This window comes from Urocitellus parryii, chromosome 5, assembly GCF_045843805.1.
Source record: "Urocitellus parryii isolate mUroPar1 chromosome 5, mUroPar1.hap1, whole genome shotgun sequence".
NCBI lineage: Eukaryota > Metazoa > Chordata > Mammalia > Rodentia > Sciuridae > Urocitellus > Urocitellus parryii.
The window spans coordinates 79,094,870-79,116,391 of NC_135535.1; the positions used below are offsets into that span (position 1 = coordinate 79,094,870).

General features: G+C 36.1%; 1 protein-coding gene across 1 annotated transcript in view; it reads left to right on the forward strand.

Annotated features, from left to right (window-relative positions):
• Ipo8 (importin 8) overlaps nucleotides 1-21,522 on the forward strand; it is an 86,352-nt gene that overhangs the window by 58,281 nt on the left and 6,549 nt on the right. Inside the window, exons 21-22 of the mRNA XM_077799176.1 lie at nucleotides 18,384-18,604; nucleotides 21,312-21,517. Coding sequence (XP_077655302.1) covers nucleotides 18,384-18,604; nucleotides 21,312-21,517 — 427 coding nt within the window. The remainder of the gene's footprint in view (nucleotides 1-18,383; nucleotides 18,605-21,311; nucleotides 21,518-21,522) is intronic.

Consider the following 21,522-nt stretch of genomic DNA (forward strand, 5'->3'; position numbering starts at 1 on the left):
AAGATAGCCGATAATTTGTGCTTGTGGGTGCAAATTTTATTTAAATGACCAAACAATCATGCATTTTGGAGATTGTACCTTGCATCCTAGCTGAGAAGGATGCATAATAAATATATAATAATTTAAGGAGTTATGAAATAATGAAAGAAATAAGTGTGTAAGTAAATTTTACTTATTTGGAGCCCTAGTGTTTGCATGTTTCTCTTTTATTTTTTGGCAGTGCTGAGGATTAAACTCAGGGCATCCCACACGCAAGCACTCAACTGCGGTGCTCTCTAGTACATTTCTTTGTTTTTGTGTATGCTGTTTAAATACTCACCAAATATCTTTTCTAAATAGAAATTAAGATACTATGAAAAAATGAAAAGGAGAAAGTTTCTCTTGACAAATTTTAAAATTATAAATTTGTATTTTCTTTTTTATAAGATAAATTTATAAATTTTCAATGAGATTATTTTTTGGTACTATTATGATATTTGTTGATTAAGTTTACATATGGAGGCATTTGAGTAAAATTGTGAATTTCTCTTTAGTTTTGTATTTTTCTTTTATTTATTATAATAGTAGTATGGATGTAATTCACTTGATGTACATTTTACCCATTTAAAGTGTACACCTTGATGATTTTCATTGTATTCACAGAATTGTGTAACTATTGCCATGATTTTATAATGTTTCATCATCTGCCCCACCCAAAAAGAGTAACCCCTCTGTTTTCATGGGCAATCACTTTCTCCAACACTTCTCTCACTCCCTCCAGCCCATGCAATCACTACTATATTTCCCATCTTTATAGACTGGCCTATTCTGAACACTTCATGCAAATGGAATCACATTATATGTAATCACATTATATGATGCTTTCTTGTAGGCTTCTTTCACTTAAGGTTCTCAAGGTTAATCCAAGTGGTAGTGTATCAGTTCTTTATTTCTTTTTGTTGCCAAATAATATTCTATCATGTAGAAATATCACATTTTTCATTCATTTACCAATTGTTCATCATCTGAGTTATTTCCCTGTTGTGGTTATGATGAGTATGCTGTTATGAATGATTGTGTATAAGTTTTTATGTGGACATATTTTCATTTCCTATGAGTGGAATTGCTGGATCATGTGGAATTCAAAGTTTAATCATTTGAGGAATTGTCAAACTGTTTCTATTCCCCAAAGGAGTGAAGGCGGTTTTCCATTTCTTCAAGTCCTTGACAACACTTGTTTCATCTTTTTGTGATAGTCATTGTAGTAGGTATTAAGTAGTGTCTCATTGTAGGTTTTTTTTTAGTTGTAGATGGACACAATACCTTTCTTTTATTTTATTTTTGTGTAGTGCTGAGAATTGAATCCAGTGCCTCGCTCTAGTTTTTTTTTTTTTTTTTCCTCTGATAGTTAAGGATGTTGAAGATCTTTTCAAGGATAATTGACTTTGTATACTTATTTATTTTTTTTTGAGAAATGTCTAATCAGATTCTACACTTATTTTTAATTTTTAATTGCGTTCTTTATTGTGGAATTGTTGGAATTCATTATATATTCTAGATTCAAGTCCCTTGCAGATAAATGATTTGCACAAATTTTCTCTCAATTTGTAGGCTGTCTTTTAACTTTCTTGATCATGTCCTTTGAAGCACATCAGTTTTTAATTTTGATGCTGTTCAGTTTATTTTTTTTATTGCCTGTGGTTGGTGTCATATTTAAAAAAAATTTCTAAATCCAAGATCACAAAGATTTACCTGTTTCCTTCTAAGAATTTTATAGTTTTAGCTCTTAATACTTGGATCTTTGCTCCATTTTGAGTTAATTTTCTTGCAAATGAAGTGAGAGGAGCTCTAAATTACTCATTGCATGTGGATATTAAGTTGTTTCAGCACAGTATACTGAAAAGACTTTTCCCCCATTGAGTTTTCTTGGCATCCTTGTCAAATCAATTGACCTTAAATGTGAGGGTATTTTTTCTGGGCTGCCACTGTGATTTACTTATTTATCTGTTTTTGCTAGTAACTGCTCTATCTTTATTCCTGTAGCTTTGTGGTAAGTTTTGAAATCAGGAAATTTGAATCTTCCAACTTTATTGTTTTGCAAGATCATTTTGGTGATTCAGGATCCCCTAAATTTCCACATATGAATTTTAGAATCAGCTGACCAATTTTAGTAAAGAACCCAGCAGGGATTGGGATAGGCCTTGTTTGGAATTTGTAGATCAATTTGCGAGGTATTGCCATTTTAAGAATATTTAGTATTTTAATCCCTAAACATGGTATGTCTTTTTTTTTTAATTGTTGGTCGTTCAAAACATTACATAGTTCTTAATACATCATATTTCACAGTTTGATTCAAGTGGGTTATGAACTCCCAATTTTACCCCGTATACAGATTGCTGTATCACATCAGTTACCCTTCCATTGATTGACAAATTGCCTTTCTAGTGTCTGATGTATTCTGCTGCCTTTCCTATCCTCTACTATCCCACCTCCCCTCCCCTCCCCTCCCCTCTTCTCTCTCTACCCCCACTACTGTAATTCATTCCTCCCCCTTGTACTGTTTTTCCCTTTCCCCTCACTTCCTCTTGTGTGTAATTTTGTATAACCCTGAGGGTCTCCTTCCATTTCCATGCAATTTCCCTTCTCTCTCCCTTTCCCTCCCACCTCTCATCCTTGTTTAATGTTGGTCTTCTTCTCGTGCTCTTCTTCCCTAGTCTGTTCTTAGTTACTCTCCTTATATCAAAGGAGACATTTGGCATTTGTTTTTTAGGGCTTGGCTAGCTTCGCTTAGCATAATCTGCTCTAATGCCATCCATTTCCCTCCAAATTCTATGATTTTGTCATTTTTTACTGCAGAGTAATACTCCATTGTGTATAAATGCCACATTTTTTTTATCCATTCGTCTATTGAAGGGCATCTAGGTTGATTCCACAGTCTTGCAATTGTGAATTGTGCTGCTATGAACATCGATGTAGCAGTGTCCCTGTAGCATGCTCTTTTTAGGTCTTTAGGGAATAGACGGAGAAGGGGAATGGCTGGGTCAAATGGTGGTTCCATTCCCAGCTTTCCAAGAAATCTCCATACCGCTTTCCAAATTGGCTGCACCAATTTGCAGTCCCACCAACAATGTACAAGAGTACCCTTTTCCCCACAACCTCGCCAGCACTTATTGTTGTTCGACTTCATAATGGCTGCCAATCTTACTGGAGTGAGATGGTATCTTAGGGTGGTTTTGATTTGCATTTCTCTGACTGCTAGCGATGGTGAGCATTTTTTCATGTACTTGTTGATTGATTGTATGTCCTCCTCTGAGAAGTGTCTATTCAAGTCCTTGGCCCATTTGTTGATTGGGTTATTTGTTATCTTATTGTCTAATTTTCTGAGTTCTGGATATTAGGGCTCTATCTGAAGTGTGAGGAGTAAAGATTTGTTCCCATGATGTAGGCTCCCTGTTTATCTCTCTTATTGTTTCTTTTGCTGAGAAAAAACTTTTTAGTTTAAGTAAGTCCCATTTGTTGATTCTAAATGTTAACTCTTGTGCTATGGGTGTCCTATTGAGGAATTTGGAGCCCGACCCCACAGCATGTAGGTCGTAGCCAACTTTTTCTTCTATCAGATGCCGTGTCTCTGATTTGATATCAAGCTCCTTGATCCATTTTGAGTTAACTTTTGTGCTTGGAGAGAGAAAGGGATTCAGATTCATTTTGTTGCATATGGATTTCCAGTTTTCCCAGCACCATTTGTTGAAGATGCTATCCTTCCTCCATTGCAAGCTTTTAGCCCCTTTATCAAATATAAGAAAGTTGTAGTTTTGTGGGTTGGTTTCTGTGTCCTCTATTCTGTACCATTGGTCCACCCGCCTGTTTTGGTACCAGTACCATGCTGTTTTTGTTACTATTGCTCTGTAGTATAGTTTGAGATCTGGAATCGCTATACCACCTGATTCACACTTCCTGCTTAGTATTGTTTTTGCTATTCTGGTCTTTTATTCTTCCATATGAATTTCATGATTGCTTTCTCCATTTCTACAAGAAATGCCGTTGGGATTTTGATTGGCATTGCATTAAACCTATAGAGAACTTTTGGTAATATCGCCATTTTGATGATGTTAGTTCTGCCTATCCATGAACAGGGTATGTTTTTCCATCTTCTAAGGTCTTCTTCAATTTCTCTTTTTAGGGTTCTGTAGTTTTCATTGTATAAGTCTTTCACCTCTTTTGTTAGGTTGATTCCCAAGTATTTTATTCTTTTTGAGGATATTGTGAACGGCGTGGTTGTCCTCGTTTCCATTTCAGAGGATTTGTTGCTGATATACAGGAATGCCTTTGATTTATGCGTGTTGATTTTATAACCTGCCACTTTGCTGAATTCATTTATTATCTCTAATAGTTTCTTTGTAGACCCTTTTGGGTCTGCTAGGTATATAATCATGTCATCTGCAAATAGTGATAATTTAAGTTCTTCTTTTCCTATTTTTATGCCTTTAATTTCTTTCATCTGTCTAATTGCTCTGGCCAGTGTTTCGAGAACTATGTTGAACAGAAGTGGTGAAAGAGGGCATCCCTGTCTTGTTCCAGGTCTTAGAGGGAATGCCTTCAATTTTTCTCCATTCAGAATGATGCTAGCCTGAGGCTTAGCATAAATTGCTTTTACAATGTTGAGGTATGTTCCTGTTATCCCTAGTTTTTCAAGAGTTTTGAACATAAAGGGATGCTGTACTTTGTCGAATGCTTTTTCCGCATCTATCGAGATGATCATATGGTTCTTATTTTTAAGTCTATTGATGTGGTGAATAACATTTATTGATTTCCGTATATTGAACCAACCTTGCATACCAGGGATGAATCCTACTTGATCGTGGTGCACGATTTTTTTGATATGTTTTTGTATCCGATTCGCCAGAATTTTATTGAGGATTTTTGCATCTAGGTTCATTAGAGATATTGGTCTGTAGTTTTCTTTCTTTGAAGTGTCTTTGTCTGGTTTCGGAATCAGGGTGATGTTAGCCTCGTAGAATGAATTTGGTAGTTCTCCCTCTTTTTCTATTTCCTGAAATAGCTTGAAAAGTATTGGTATTAGTTCCTCTTTAAAGGTTTTGTAAAACTCTGCTGTATACCCGTCCGGTCCTGGGCTTTTCTTAGATGGTAATCTTTTGATGGTTTCTTCTATTTCCTCAATTGATATTGGTCTGTTTAGGTTGTCTATATCCTCCTGACTCAATCTGGGCAGATTATATGACTTAAGAAATTTATCGATGCCTTCACTATCTTCTATTTTATTGGAGTATAAGGATTCAAAATAATTTCTGATTATCTTCTGTATTTCTGAAGTGTCTGTTGTGATATTGCCTCTTTCATCCCGTATGCTGGTAATTTGAGTTCTCTCTCTTCTTCTCTTCGTTAGCATGGCTAAGGGTCTGTCAATTTTATTTATTTTTTCAAAGAACCAACTTTTAGTTTTGTCAATTTTTTCAATTGTTTCTTTTGTTTCGATTTCATTAATTTCAGCTCTGATTTTAATTATTTCTTGCCTTCTACTTCTTTTGCTATTGTTTTGCTCTTCTTTTTCTAGGATTTTGAGATGAAGTATGAGATCATTTATTTGTTGGTTTTTTCTTTTTTTAAGGAATGCACTCCAAGCAATGAATTTTCCTCTTAGAACTGCTTTCAATGTGTCCCATAGATTCCGATATGTTGTGTCTGTGTTTTCATTTAACTCTAAGAATTTTTTAATTTCCTCCTTGATGTCTTCTAAAACCCATTGATCATTCAGTAACCTATTGTTCATTCTCCAAGTGATGCATGATTTTTCCTTCCTTCTTTTATTGTTGATTTTCAGTTTCATTCCATTGTGATCAGATAAGATGCATGGTATTATCTCTACACCTTTATATTGACTAAGAGTTTCCCTGTGACATAATATATGATCTATTTTTGAGAAGGATCCATGTGCTGCTGAGAAAAAAGTGTAGCTGCTTGATGTTGGGTGGTATATTCTATATGTGTCAATTAAGTCTAGGTTGTTAATTGTATTATTGAGTTCTATAGTTTCCTTATTCAGCTTTTGTTTGGAAGATCTGTCCAGTGGTAAGAGAGGTGTGTTAAAGTCTCCCATGATTATTGTATGGTGGTCTATTAGATTCTTGAACTTGAGAAGAGTTTGCTTGATGAACATAGCAGCCCCGTTGTTTGGGGCATATATATTTATGATTGTTATGTCTTGTTGGTGTATGGTTCCCTTGAGGAGTATGTAGTGTCCCTCTTTATCCCTTTTGATTAACTTTGGCTTGAAATCTATTTTATTTGATATGAGTATGGACACTCCTGCTTGTTTCCGCAGTCCATATGAGTGATATGATTTTTCCCAACCTTTCACCTTCAGTCTATGTATATCTTTTCCTATCAAATGCGTCTCCTGCAGGCAGCATATTGTTGGGTCTTGTTTTATGATCCATTCAACTAGCCTGTGTCTCTTAATTGGTGAGTTTAAGCCATTAACATTTAGGGTTATTATTGAGATATGGTTTGTTCTTCCAGCCATAGTTTGCTTATTAATGCTATTAAACCTGATTTGTTTTCCTCTTTGATTATTTTCCCCCCTTTACTGTCCTACCTCCCACTGTTGGTTTTCATTGTTGTTTTCCATTTCCTCTTCCTGTAGTGTTTTGCCAAGGATTTTTTGAAGAGATGGTTTTCTAGCTGCAAATTCTTTTAACTTTTGTTTGTCGTGGAAGGTTTTAATTTCATCTTCCATCCTGAAGCTTAATTTCGTGGGATACCCGATTCTTGGTTGGAATCCATTTTCTTTTAGCGTTTGAAATATGTTATTCCAGGATCTTCTAGCTTTTAGAGTCTGTGTTGAGAGATCAGCTGTTATCCTGATTGGTTTACCCCTAAATGTAATCTGCTTCCTTTCCCTTGTAGCTTTTAAAATTCTCTCCTTATTCTGTATGTTGGACATCTTCATTATAATGTGTCTAGGTGTGGATCTCTTATGATTTTGCACATTCGGCGTCCTGTAGGCTTCTAGGATTTGGGATTCTGTCTCATTCTTCAAGTCTGGGAAGTTTTCTTGTATTATTTCACTGAATAGATTGCTTAATCCTTTGGTTTGGAGCTCTGTGCCTTCCTGTATCCCAATGACTCTTAAGTTTGGTCTTTTGATATTATCCCATAGCTCTTGAATGTTCTGCTCATGGTTTCTTAGTAGACTTGCTGAGCTATCTATGTTCTTTTCAAGTTGAAATACTCTGTCTTCATTGTCTGATGTTCTATCTTCTAAGTGATCCACTCTGCTGGTAGTATTCTCAATTGAGTTTTTAAGTTGGTTTATTGTTTCCTGCATTTCTAGTATTTCTATTTGTTTGTTTTTTTATTACCTCTATCTCCCTGTGAAATTGATCTTTTACTTCCTGGATTTGTTTGTCAATGTGATCTTTCATTGTCTGATTTTGCTGTCTCATGTCTTCCTTGAGACTCCAGATCATCTGAAGCATATATATCCTGAACTCTTTATCTGATATTCCATCTGTTGCAGCTATTACCTCTTCTAAAGTTGAGTTGACCTGCATTGCCTGTGGTCCTTTCTTTCCTTGTCTTTTCATACTGCTCGCGTTTCTTTCTGCTTGGTGCAACTGTTGTGTTTTTGAAATTTACCCCCTATTTATTTATGTTGCTCTTGTATAGTTGAAAAGTCTCCCTTGCAGGTGCGGGCGGCAGCTGTGCCCCTACTCCAATTGGCGTGACGTGTCTACCACGCTGGCGTCTCTCTGGGCCTGTTCCGGGAGTGGAAAGTGGCTCTGCTCTGTTCCTATTCCAATTGGGGTGTCGTGACTACCATGCTGGCAGGTCGCTGGGCCTGTTCCGGGCGTGGGCGGTGGGCTTGGCTGGCGGGATTCCACCTAATGGCAGTCCCTAGCCTCCCTGCTTGCTAATTAATGGCTTCTCTGAGGCGCCACGCCTTCTGTAGCTGCGGGGCAGGCAGCGCGAATCAGTTGGCCTGGATCTCCGGGGTCCTGCTGCTGGCTGTTTTGATGTTGCAAGCTGTTGGAGAGTGGTGGTGTATCCTTCAGCTTTCCCGGATGGTGGCCACTGACTGCCTGGATGGAGTGTCCGCTGTGTGGGATGGGACGGGACTGTACTGCTTCCTTCCCCTTCTGAAATCCTGTACTCGGCCCAAGGGTCCGTGTGGGCTTGGCTGGCGGGATTCCACCTAATGGCAGTCCCTAACCTCCCTGCTTGCTAATTAATAGCTTCACTGAGGCGCCACGCCTTCTGTAGCCGCAGGGCAGGCCGCGCGAATCAGTTGGCCTGGATCTCCTGGGTCCTGCTGCAGGCTGTTGGGATCCCTGGCACTCTATCACTTTGATTTTTTTTCTGCTTGCCCCTCCCCCAGCGCTGGCTAGCCAGGTTTCCTTTTGGCTGCTACTGGGAGGAGGGGTTGGAGGTCAGGTGTCTCTAGTTTCCCCCTAGTCTTTATGGAGGCTCAGCTTGATACTCCCTCTCCCGGCAAGCCTAGGAGAGATTTTATGCGAATTCCCGCTGTCTGGGGGGTGAGCTGATTGACACCAACCTGTTTTGATATTACACTCTGAAGGAGAGTGGCGGTGTATCCTTCAGCTTTACCGGATGGTGGCCGCTGACTGCCTTGGTGGAGTGTCCGCTGTGGGGGATGGGACTGTACCGCTTCCTTCCCCTTCTGAGATCCCGTGCTCGGCCCAAGGGTCTGTGTGGGCTTGGCTGGCGGGATTCCACCTAATGGCAGTTCCTAACCTCCCTGCTTGCTAATTAATGGCTTCACTGAGGCGCCACGCCTTCTGTAGCCGCAGGGCAGGCCGCGGGAATCAGTTGGCCTGGATCTCCCGGGTCCTGCTGCAGGCTCAACATGGTATGTCTTAACTTTTATTAGATCATCTTTATGTTCTTTCAATATTTGATAGTTGTCAGAGTATATGCTTTACAATTCTATTCTTAAAATATTTCTATGTATTTTATTCTTTTTGATACTATTATAAGTAGAATTGTTTTCATAATTTTATTTTTAGATTCACTGCCTGTGTATAGAAAAACAAATGTGTTTTGTATGTTTATCTTCTATTACCTTGCTAAACTCATTTGTTTTAGTAATTACTTAGGATTTTTTATATAAAAGATCATATCATCTACAAATAGTTTTACCTTTCTAATTTGGATGCTTTTTATTTCTTTCTCTTGACTAATTGCCTGATTAGAACTTTGTATCCCATGTTGACTGCCTTTGGTGGGAGGTGACATCTTGTCTTGTTCCTGGTTTTAGGAAGAGAAAACATCCTGTCTTTTACCATTAGATCTAGTGTTAATTGGGGTTTTTTAAAGATGCCCTTTATCAAGTTGAGGGAGGTTCTTGACTATTGCTAGTTATTGAATATTTTTATCATGATGTAAAGGTAAAATTTCTAAGCTGATTCTAAGCTGCAAAGCCTGAGTTAAAGTGTAGAAGACAAGACATTGTAAAGTTTCCAAGCTGCAAGGCCTGGGTTAAAAAGTAAAAGACTAGGTATTGTTAAAATTCCTCTGCTACCCCCAGAACCTGTAATCCCTGTAGCTGTTAGGACAATACTGGAACTGCCCAGTAAATATCCCCACTGTTTCCACTGGTTGTCTGATAACCAGGGATTCTGTGTAGTTTGTCACGTAGTTATTTAGGCCCAAAACCAATCAGTTTAAATGTGTACCCCGCTTAGAAGTGACCAATCACCCCTGACCAGCCTGTTCCCGCCAATGAATGTACTAATCAGGTCTAAGAGGAGTTTTTCAGTTTTCCCGCGCCTCATGATGATTTGTTCTGATGTATGCAAAGCCCCCCGCCCTCCCCAAAAAGTGTACTTAAGCTCTGCTTGACCACTCCTCTGGGCTCTGGGCTGCTCTATCTTCCTGAGTGAGCCTTGAGCCTCAGCATGCTGAATCAATAAAACCCCTGCTGCCAATTGCATGAAGACAGTCTCTTGTGGTCTCTTCCTCCGATGCTTCGCTGGACCCTTACAATGAAGGGGGTTTGAATTTTTGTCAAATGCTTTTTTTGGCGTCTATTGAGATGATGTGGTTTCCTCCCCTTCTTTCAGTTTTCAGATGTTAAGTCAACTTTACAGCCCTGGTACAAACTTGGGCATAGAGTATAATTCATTTTATGTATTTCTAGACAAAGTTTGTTGATTTCCTCCCTCCCTCCCTCTCTTCCTTCCTTACTTTTTTTTTTCTCTTTTTCCCTTCCACTGGGAGTACAGATATGCACCATTATGTCTGGCTGTGTCTGTATTCATAAGAGAGATTAATTAGAATTTTCATTTCTTGTGATGTCTTTGGCTGGCTTTGGTATCAGAGTAATGTTGGTCTCAGAATTTTGGAAGTTCTTCCCTATTCTTTCCAAGAGTTTGTGAAGGATTGGTATTCTTCTATGTTTGGTAGACTTCAGTGGTTAGTTTTAAACTTACTATCATAGTTTCTTCATTTGTTAGTCTATTAATATTTCCAGTTTTTTTTGAAATCAATTTCATTATCTAGCATCTTTCTGGAATTTGGCCATTTCATCAAAGTTGTCTAGTTTGTTGACATGTGGTTGTTTATAGTGATTCTCTACAATTCTTTTTTTTTTTCTATAGGAGTGGCAATAATGACCTTATTTTGTTCCTGATTTTAGCAGTCTTCTCTCTTTTTTTTTTTCCCTTTGGTAATTGACTTGATGGTTTTGTCAATTTTGTCCATCTTTTTAAAGAACTAACTTTTGGTTTCATTCTTTATTTTCTGTTTTCCATTTTTTAGTCTCCCCTCTAATCTTTATTTTTTTCTCCTTTGTTGATTTGTTATTCTTTTTCTAGTGTTTTGAGGTGGAATTTTAGGTTATCAATTTGAGATCTTTCTTCTTTTTTAATATAAGAACCTACAGCTATAGATTTTCCTCTCAGCACTGATTTAGATAAATTCCATAAATTTTGATATGTGTTTGTTTTATTATCTCAAAATGTTTTCTAGTTTCCATTGTGATTTATTCTGGACCCACCAATCATTTAGAAGTATTTTTAAAAATTTTTGTGAATTTGTAGATTTTCAGAAATTTCTGACTCCATTTTGAGTGGAGAACACATTTTGTGTGATCTCACTCCTTTTTAAAACCTTGGGGGTTGTTTTATGCTTCTCATCTAGTCTGTCTTAGTGTTCTGTGTGCACTTGTGAATAATGTATATTCTGCTGTTCTTTGATGTGTTCCATAGGTGTTTGTTAGGTCTAGTTGTTGGTTTATAATGTTAAGTCCTATATATCTTGATGGTCTGCCTACTTGATCTGTCCATTATTGAAAGTGAAGTATTTAAGTCGCCTGCAACTATTGTTGGATTGTCTACTTCTCTAATTTCTGTTCATTTTTGCTTCATATTTTTTTGGCTCTGTTGTTAGGTTTGTGTATATTTATAATAGTTTTAGCTTTCTGATGGATTGACTCATTAGTCAAAATTTCTATTTCTAGAAACTGTTTTAATGTCTATTTTGTCTGATATTATCTTTTTTCATAATTGTGTTCCCTGATATATTTTTTTCCTATGGTTTTGCTTTTAATCTATTCTGTGTCTTGAATCTAAAGTGTTTTCTGTATACAGTTTATAATTGGATCTTGTTTTTTAATCCAATCTGACATCCTGACATTCTCTGTTATTGTTACATGTGGATTTAGTCAATTTTTTATATCTCATGTGTTTTTGTTCCCATTATTTAATCCTTTATCTGCTTTATTTTGATTAAGTAAATATTTTCCAATGTCACATCTTAATTTCTTTATTTTTTTCACTATACTTTTTTGTTCTCTTAGTGATTACTCTATATTTTTTCACTTTTTAAATTTTTTGGATGTTAAAAAATTTAAAGACATGACTAAAGTAGTGTTTGATATAAATAGTGATTGTTCATTTGAATCACAGAGAAGCCCAGTGAGAGATTCCATCTGAAATGGAAGTACGCATAGGCCAGGAAATTGGACAGAGAAACCTAAGGCCAAACCTGTCAGCCTAAATATTTTCTCTTCCTGATCCCCCTTTATCATGGGTTTACAGCAAATAATCATGGCCAGGAACCTATAGTTTAAGGAAATATATATATATATATATATATATATATATATATATATATATATATTGTTTAAGAGTTGTTGGTATAGCTGAAGATTTTAAGGAATCTGACATAGGCTTATAAACTTTTTTCATTTTAATAAATTTTTTCTGGTGATTTATAGAATCCACTTAATATTAATTTCAGAAAGATAACAAATAGTCTGATAACTCTTTCCTCTTCTCTCTTTGTACTGTTCTTATACATATTATGTTTATGTTACAAATCCAATAATACATTATTAATAATTATCACTTTTTGTAACTTTGCATCTGTTAAAGAAATTGAAGAGAGAGAGGAGACTATGTATGCACAAAGTTGTTCTTGGTTTGTGGAATATGGGGTTTTTTATATTAGCTTTCTTATTTAACCATCTCTGTTTTCTTGTTCCTGTGGACTTAAGTTACCATCTGGTGTTATTTCCTTGCTTCAAGATTACCTTGCTCCTCCTACCTCTTCTGTATTATTACATTGCTTTATGTCATAGGCCCAACAGTACAATTGTGGTATACTTTGTTTTATGTAGTTGCTTTTTAAAACAGTAAAGAAAACAAAGTCAAAGAAATATTGTGTATGCTGTCTTTACTGGTGCTGTGTGTATGTGTATGAGTGTGTGTGTGTAACATTTAATTGCCATCTGGGTCATTTGCTTTCACAGCCCAAAGAACTTCCTTTAGTACTTATTATAATGCAGCTATGTTAGCAATGGATTCTCGTTTTTTTTTTTTTTTTTTTTTTTTTTTTTTTTTTTTTGGTGGTGGTGCTGGGGATTGAACTCAGGGCCTTGTACATGTGAGGCAAGCACTCTACCACGTGAGCCATATCCCCAGCCCCTCTCTGGTTTTCTTTATCTGAGTATGCCTTTATCTTACCTTCATATTTTTATAGCTTTATTTTATTCACTTATTTTTATGTGGTGCTTAGGATTGAACCCAGGGCTTCACACATGCTAAGCAAGCACTCTACCACTGAGCTGCAACCCAAGCCCCTTGTATTTGTTTTTTAAAGGGATATTTATTTTTTTTTAAATATTTTAATTGGTATATTGTAGTTGTACATAATGGAGGGATTTGTTTTTACATATTTATACATGCACACAATATAACAATATAATTTGGCAGATACCATTTCCCAGTATTTCTCCTTTACCTCCCCTCCTCTCACTCCCTGTTCCCTTTCCTCTACTCTACTAATGTCCCTTCAATTTTCATGAGATCCACCCCCACCTTTCTTTTCTTTTTATCTTTCTAGCTTCTGCATATTAGAGAAAACGCATGACCTTTGACTTTCTGAATTTGGCTAATTTTGGTAAACATTATGGTCTCATATTCCACCCATTTTCCTGCAAATGACATAATTTTGTTCATTATGGCTGAAAGAAACTTCATTGTATGTACATACCACATTTTCTTTGTTCATTCATTCACTGAGAGACACGTAGGTTTGGTTCCATAGTTTGGATATTATGAGTTGTGCTGCTATAAAGTGGTATGCATGTATCACTATAGTATGATAACTTAAAATTCTTTTGTATAAATAAGAGTGATATAGCTGGATCATATGGAAATTTCATTCTTTGTCTTTTGAAGAACCTTCATACTGTAGTTGTACTGATTTACATTCTCACCAACAATGTACAAGTTTAACTTTTTTCCCATATCCTCTTCAGCATTTATTATTGTTCATACTTTTTTGGTACCAGGGATTGAACCCAGGGTTGCATAAATACAGAGACCTATTCCCAGGCCTTTTTGTTTTTCATTTTGAGACAGGGTCTCATGAAGTTGTTTAGGGCCTTGCTAAATTGCTGAGATTGGTTTTGAATTTGTGATCCTCCTGCCTCAGCCTCCTGAGCTGAGGATTATAGGCATATGTCACCACGCCTGGATGTCATTTGTATTCTTGATGGTTGCCATTCTAACTGAAATAAGATGAAATCTCAGTATAGTTTTGATTTGCTTTTCTGTAATTGCTAAAGATGTTGAACTTTTAATATATTTTTTGGACATTTGTATTTCTTCTTTTGAGAAGTGTCTAATTAGTTCATTTGCCCATTTATCATTTGGGTTATTTGATTTTTGGTGGGTTTTTTTTTTGGTGTTAAATTTTTTGAGTTCTTTATATATTCTGCATATTAATCCTCTGTCAGAAGTGTAGCTAGAAAAGATTTGCTTTCATATTTGAAAGGTAGTTTTGGTAGATTTTTGGTGAACAACTTTTTCAAAATTTTACCTATGCTATGACAGTGCCTTTTGGCCTCCATTATTTCTGGGAAGAAACAATGATTAACAGATGTTAATCTTATTAACCTTCCTTTGTTCATTGTGTTGGTATATGTTTTTCTTTTACCACTACTGTCGAGATTGTGTCTTTCAGCATTTTTACTATGATGTGGATGTGTGTGGCTCTCTTTGTGTTTATCTTAATTGAAATTTGTGAGCTTCTTAAATGTGCAGATTATTTTTGTCAAACTTGAGAAGTTTTCAACCATTGATTCTGTATTTCCCCCCCTTTCTGTCCTGTTTTTTTTTCCTGTTACTCTTGTTATTCGTATACTAGTGTGCTTAATTATGTTCCACATTTCCTTGAGGTTATGGACATTTTTCTTTATTCTTTTTTTTCCTCTGGTCTTTGGAATTCATAGTCTTTATTGCTTGTCTTTTAAGTATGTTAATTCTCTCTTCTGCCATTTTAAACCTTTGGCCAGTGGAGCTTCTTTAGTGAATTTTTCATTTTGTTCATAGTATTTAAGTTCAGAATTTTTGTTTGTTTTTTTTATAATGTCTGTTTTTATTGTTATTTTATATTTGAGGTATTGTAATCAAAGTTTCCTTTAAGAATGGTTTCCTCTTCCTTCATGGTGGTTGAACCCAGGGGCTTCACCTCTAGGCAAGCTCTCTAGACTCATCTATATCCTAGCCCTCCTTTATTCTTTAAGCATTTGTAATGGCTGATTTTTTGTTTTCAGGTTCTTGTGAGGTTTGTCTTGTCCCCATGAAGATTGTTCTTGTTCCCCAGGAAAGTTGTTCTTGGCTGTCTCCTTCCTGGGCTTTTTCTGCTGAACTACTGGCCTATCTTAGCTTTGTTTATCAGCAAATTAGGAAGACTTGTAAAAGTGCAAAAAATTGAAATTTCAGTTTGGAGCAATATGGTAGGTAATCAAGAGTTGAATAAGAGGATTGTTTATTTGTGGTGGTTCATTTAAAGTCAGCAACCAAAAATCTCTAAAGTGATATAGTCAATTTCTACTCCTAAAACTGGGTGGTAGAAGGATCTGGGAAGATAGTATTAGACAATTTTTAATCAGAAAGCTGAGGACTTAAGAGGATTTCTAATGGTTGCGAATACACAGTGCATTCACTATCTATTAAGGAACACATTACCTTGGCATTCCATTTCTCTAAATTTCCTGTCACATGGTAGTTAAATTTAGAGATTGGGTTAGACTCAGGTTTTACTTTTCTGGCAAGAACAAGTCATGGGTGATGATGTGTATTTCTCCCAGGAAGCACAGTATGTCTAGTTGTCTCCTATCCTCTGAGGTTAGTGGTGCTGAAAGTGATATTCTAATTACCATTCCTTCTTCATTTATTATATGAAATATTTCTGTAAAACGAAATGTTTTCTCATAAATTATCAGATTATCCTGAGAAAGTTTGAGTATTTAAGTATGTTAATTCTCTCTTCTGCCATGATTCAAAATAATACTTTTTATCTTGGGTACTAGGGATTGAACTTTCACTGTGGCACTTGACCACTGAGCCACATCCCTGGCCCTATTTTGTAGTTTATTTAAAGACAGAGTCTCACTGAGTTGCTTAGTGCCTTGCTGTTTCTGAGGCTGGCTTTGAATTCACGATCCCCCTGCCTCAGCCTTCCGAGCTGCTGGGATTATAGGTGTGCGCCACTGTGCCCAGCAAGATAATACTTTTGTTTCTTGACATCTTCCAGAGATGACCAATGAAGTATTTTATTATGTTGTTTTTGTTTCATTCTGTTGATTTGTATCATTGTGAACTTATGAATTCAAATTGGTTGAGGTATTTGAATATATTCCAAGTATACAAAGATGTGTCATCTTTGGCCAGTGGGAACCTCTTGAATTTGTCTTATGAGTCATTTTTTTTTTTGATTTTTTAAAAAGTTGTTGATGGACTTTATTTATTTATATGCAGTGCTGAGAATCAAACCCAGTGTCTCACACGTACTAGACAGGCACTCTATCACTGAGCTGTAACCCCAGCCCTTATGAATCCTTTTGACTTAACTCTGATAGTCGTTGGTAGATTTCCTATTATCAGGTAGAACTAGCTGTTCCAGGATCATTGTAAAGATTTCTTGTCCTAGACTGCCCTACCCTGGGAAATGGTATTTCAAGACTATAAGCTGGGCATAAGTGATATTTATTATGCATGCATGCACATTTTCTCTCTATGTAGATGTAGTATATCATTAATATATTAGTATGTTGATGATGTAATATGCATCAATTATATATTAACATTCATATATAATATATATTTTACTGCTATTTATGTATAGTCATCAATATTGAGTTGGTCATTGTTTCTATGAAGAAGAGCTGAAATACCTTTTTCTTTTTTTAGTCTGTGCATCATTAGTACACTTAGATATATGTAGATGTTTCTAATTTCCAATTAAAATTCAGGGCTTCTTTATTTTTAGTTAAATATAATTTTTGGTGTAGGAGGTAGGACCAATTAGGTTATCATCATAATTACTTATGTGCTTTATTCCACTAATATAAATAATAGTCTCAGAATAATTATATCATTATTATCATCAATATGTGATTACTGTTGGGCTGGGGATGTGGCTCACGCGGTAGCGTGCTCGTCTGGTATGCGTGGGGCGCTGGGTTTGATCCTCAGCACCACATAAAAATAAAATAAAGATGTTGTGTCCACCAAAACCTAAAAAATAAATATTAAAAAATTCTCTCTCTCTCTTTAAAAAAAAATTACTGTTAACAGTTCAAGATTTTTTGGTAGCTCTTTTCACCCAAGGTATGTCCATACTCTGGGAGTATACAAATATATACATGTAGTTAATATACAGTCAAATCATTAAATTTAAAGTCACTAAAATAATCCCTGTTTGGCTTATTCATTTACCTCAATTAATCTGAATTTTTAGGGATTGCTTTTTTTAAAAAAATTAACGAATATAGAACATATACACAGTTCTAAAGTCTAACTTAATAAACAAGGTGTATTCAGAGGAGTCTAGCCTCCATCACTGATCCTTTTACCTTTACTGCAATTCCCTATTTCCCTCCATTTTAAATTCATTCTTTCCTTGCTTTTTACATAGACAGTAGTGCACTCTACCTATGTTTTTCGTCGTTCTTCTCTTGGCGACCACCCTCCACAGTGGTACTAGCAGCTCTCCTGCACTGCTCTCGTAGTTGCACTGTGCTTTATTTGTGGATTTGTGTAACTTGTCCAACCTGTCTCCATAATCAGTTTTGTCTTAATATACTGTAAAGGGGATAATTTTAGTGTTACTAGTTTAAAACTTAGATTCCTTTGGTTCCTCTTGGCTTTGTATGTATTAGTAAAAATTAATTTAAAAAATTTAATTAAAATTAAAATTTACTTTTAAAACCTCTCAAAAAGAGCTCTTCAGGTTTGTTTTCCATTGTGACTTCACTGATTCTCAACCAGTTATTTGGCCAGGGTAATAATTTTTAATGTATTTTAAAATCATATGTGTTGTGCTATTACATTAGAACCAGGAATATTCTGCATCTGAGTAAGAAACAGAGTTAGCATTGGAATTAGATCATTTTATTTTAATGTGTGGGGTTCACCACTTCTTTTTCATCTTTCATGTAAAATTGTTTTCAAGAGACATACTGAGACTATCATACTTATTTTTAGTCCCAATCATTTATTTTCAATTTGATTAATCAAAGAAAAGTCCACCTTCATCATTTTATCTAGCTGAGTTTACCCATGGGTTATTGTCACCATTTGAGTGTGGACTCTACTGGACAGTCTTGCATGAACTCCAGTGTTCACTTAAGAAAGCAGATTTCCTGGCATTGCTGAAGGACTGTTGTTTTGTTTACTTAATTTCTGTGAATTTTATGAACATGTAAATCTTGTAAATATCTAAAAACAATTTAAGCAAAAATTTTATTGTCATTTTATTGACTTTTTGATACTACTCTTTGCCAGCATTAGCTTTCTGTAAGTCACTTGGTTGCTCTGTGTATGGTTGACTCTTCTTTTCTTTTTACTCTTTAGTGCATTCCTCTCTTTGTTCAACTTGTTTTGGAGCGATTAACTCGAGGGGTCAAAACTAGTGAACTCCGTACGATGTGTCTTCAGGTTGCAATTGCTGCCTTGTACTATAACCCTGATTTGCTGCTACATACTTTAGAGCGAATTCAGTTGCCTCACAACCCTGGACCTATCACTGTACAGTTTATAAACCAGTGGATGAACGATACAGATTATTTTCTTGGGTATGTGTGCCTTTGGACTTCATATTGACTTTCTGTTTCTGGAAAGTTTACTTCATATATATATATGTAGGATACCATGTACAAAATTAATTTTCATATCATTGGAGCTATTTTTGGTATATTAGTAACATGATATTTAATTTTTAGAGTGTTATGAATGTGTTTCAACAGTACAATCTAGTGAAAAGAATTCAAGCCTCTTCCCATTTAAAAAAGTTTTTTTTTAATACTTGTAGGTGGACAGAATGCCTTTATTTTGTTTATTTTTATGTGGGCTAAGGATTAAACCCAGTGCCTCAACATGTGCTAGGCAAGTGCTCTGCCACTGAGCTATATCCCCAACCCCTTCCCATTTGTTTTTGATTATTGTGTGTCATTATCTTAGGCAGCAAAAATTAAGGGTCTAAATGCTATGACTATTATGTGTCTGTGGGCAGACATTCTAGGGGCAATCAGGTTTCTAAGGAGGATACCAGTCTGCCAAAGATGTTACATACTGTCCTGGGATGTTTAGCTCTTTGCAGCTCTCAAAGGAGCCTGTTCTGAAATGTGGTCAGAAAGATTATTAATTTTAGCTTAGAGATTGCCTCTGTAGAAGAGTTTGGCTTTCTGTGACTCACTCTCCTAGTTTTTAAACATAGGTATGGAAATGGAGCTCAGTGGTAAAGCATTTGCGAGGCATGTACAAGGTCTTGGGTTCATTCCCTAGTGCCACAAAGAAAAAAAAACACAAATTATGTCTGGGGATATAGCTAAGGTAGAGTGCTTGCGTAGCATGCGTGAGGCCTTGGGTTCCATCCTCAGTATTGCGAGAAAAAAAAAAAGGCAGGGGGCATGGTTCAAACACAGGAAAAATAAGGTCCTACGTTGTTATATGCCCATCTCAAGTCACCCAACACATGTTGATGGCCATATTATATTAGAATTTGAGCTTGCTTGCTGTCTTAATTTGGGAACATTTTTTAAGTTTTGTAAGATATTACTTAGAAAAGTTTGCTGAAGGGAGTAGACACTTGGGTAGAAATGATCAGTACACTACCATGTGTGTGGGTGATGGTGAAGGCCTGGGTTAGGATGGTAGAGTAGGACTGAGTGAACACACTTACAGGATGCTCTGCCTGTTTTCTACTTGTAGAAGCCTGGAATTTGTCCCTCACTTATATTTTTTTATAAAACTTTCAAGGGAAAAACATTCTTCAAAGCTAGCCTCAACAACAGCAAGGTGCTAAGCAACTCAGTGAGACCCTGTCTCTAAATAAAATACAAAATAGGGCTGGGGATGTGGCTCAGTGTTTGAGTGTCCCTGAGTTCAATCCCTGGTAGCCGCCCCCACCCCCCCCCCCAAAAAAAAAAAAGAAAAAGAAAGTGTGCTTAAAGTTATCTCTGACAAAGATTTAGAATAGAGATTTGTTCATGCAAAGTTATGTAGTTGGTATTCTTATATCTTTGTCAACATGAATAAGCAGTTTTTCAAAGACAGTCTTTTTTAGCTTTTGCATACACTGGGCATCCTTGGAGAGTGCTTCCTTAGATTATTTAGAGACCCACTGGTTAATCGTCTTTCCTGCTATGATCCACTTGACTGGTATGCACTACTAGTTTGATACTATGAGAATGAGAAAGCCTTCGGTCAAGTACAATTCCTCTTATGTCATACGACTTGGCCATTAGTAACTCAAATGAAGCAAGCAATGCAAATAATGAGGAATAACAGAAGCTTGTAAAGTATTCATGAGGTTGTTGTATTATAATCTCATTTTAAATGAATTGAACCACTGCAAGTGATTTTTTTTGTTCATGCTTGCAATTTTAAGTGGTTATACTAATATAATAGTCTTTTAGTTCTTAGTATCTTTAGTTTTAAACAATTTAAAGGGAATATATAGAAAAATATGACTAATATAAATTGGTCAAACATCTTTTCCTTTAGAATTAAATTTTCCTGGTGTGGTGCGGAGGATGGGAGGAATGGAGGCACTTTAGATAGGGCAAAAGGGAGGGAGGGGAAGGGAGGAGGCATGAGGGTAGGAATGATGGTGGAATGAGTTAGACAGCATTACCCTCAGTACGCGTATGAATACATGAATGGTGTGAAAATACTTTGTGTACAATCAGTGATTTGAAAAATTGTGCTTCATATGTGTAACATGAAATGAATTGCATTCTGCCATTGTGTATAACAAATTAGAATAAATAATTTAATAAAAAGAGTTCCTTATCCGTGTTATAGCAGAGGATGCTAGTAGATTTACTTAGATCTATTAAGCTCAGCTTATTGGATGTCGAGTTTTTGAAATAGCTTTTGGCACCTGATGTTAGTGTACAATACCTGTGCCAAGAAAACTTGAGGACTAGACTAATGGGAAGAGTCTGGGGAACTCTCCATGTTTTCCATTGTATAAGAATTTTCTGCTTTAACAAAACCCATTATGCCAACACTGAAATGTAGCATTTACATTAGTCATAAGTTGGTATTACAGCAAGATTCACCATGCTAATTGCAGACTCCCATGGGTCTTTAATGATAATGATTTATAAAACTTTTTTAATGTAAGATTTCATATAGCAGAAAACTGGAGATATTTCTGTACAATCCCAATGAATAAACCCTAGAGTTTGCCTTGAACATTTCTTTTTGTAATTTCTCTGGGTTTTGTCCTTTATTGCACTTCTCATGTCTACATTTTTTTCCCTTTAAATTTTGCAGGCATCATGATCGGAAGATGTGTATAATAGGACTAAGTATCCTTTTTGAATTGCAAAATCGACCTCCTGCAGTAGATGCTGTGGTGGGACAGATTGTCCCTTCAATACTTTTCCTTTTCCTTGGCCTAAAGCAGGTCTGTGCCACTAGGCAACTGGTAAACCGGGAAGATCGCTCAAAAGCAGAGAAAGTTGACATAGAAGAAAATGGTAAA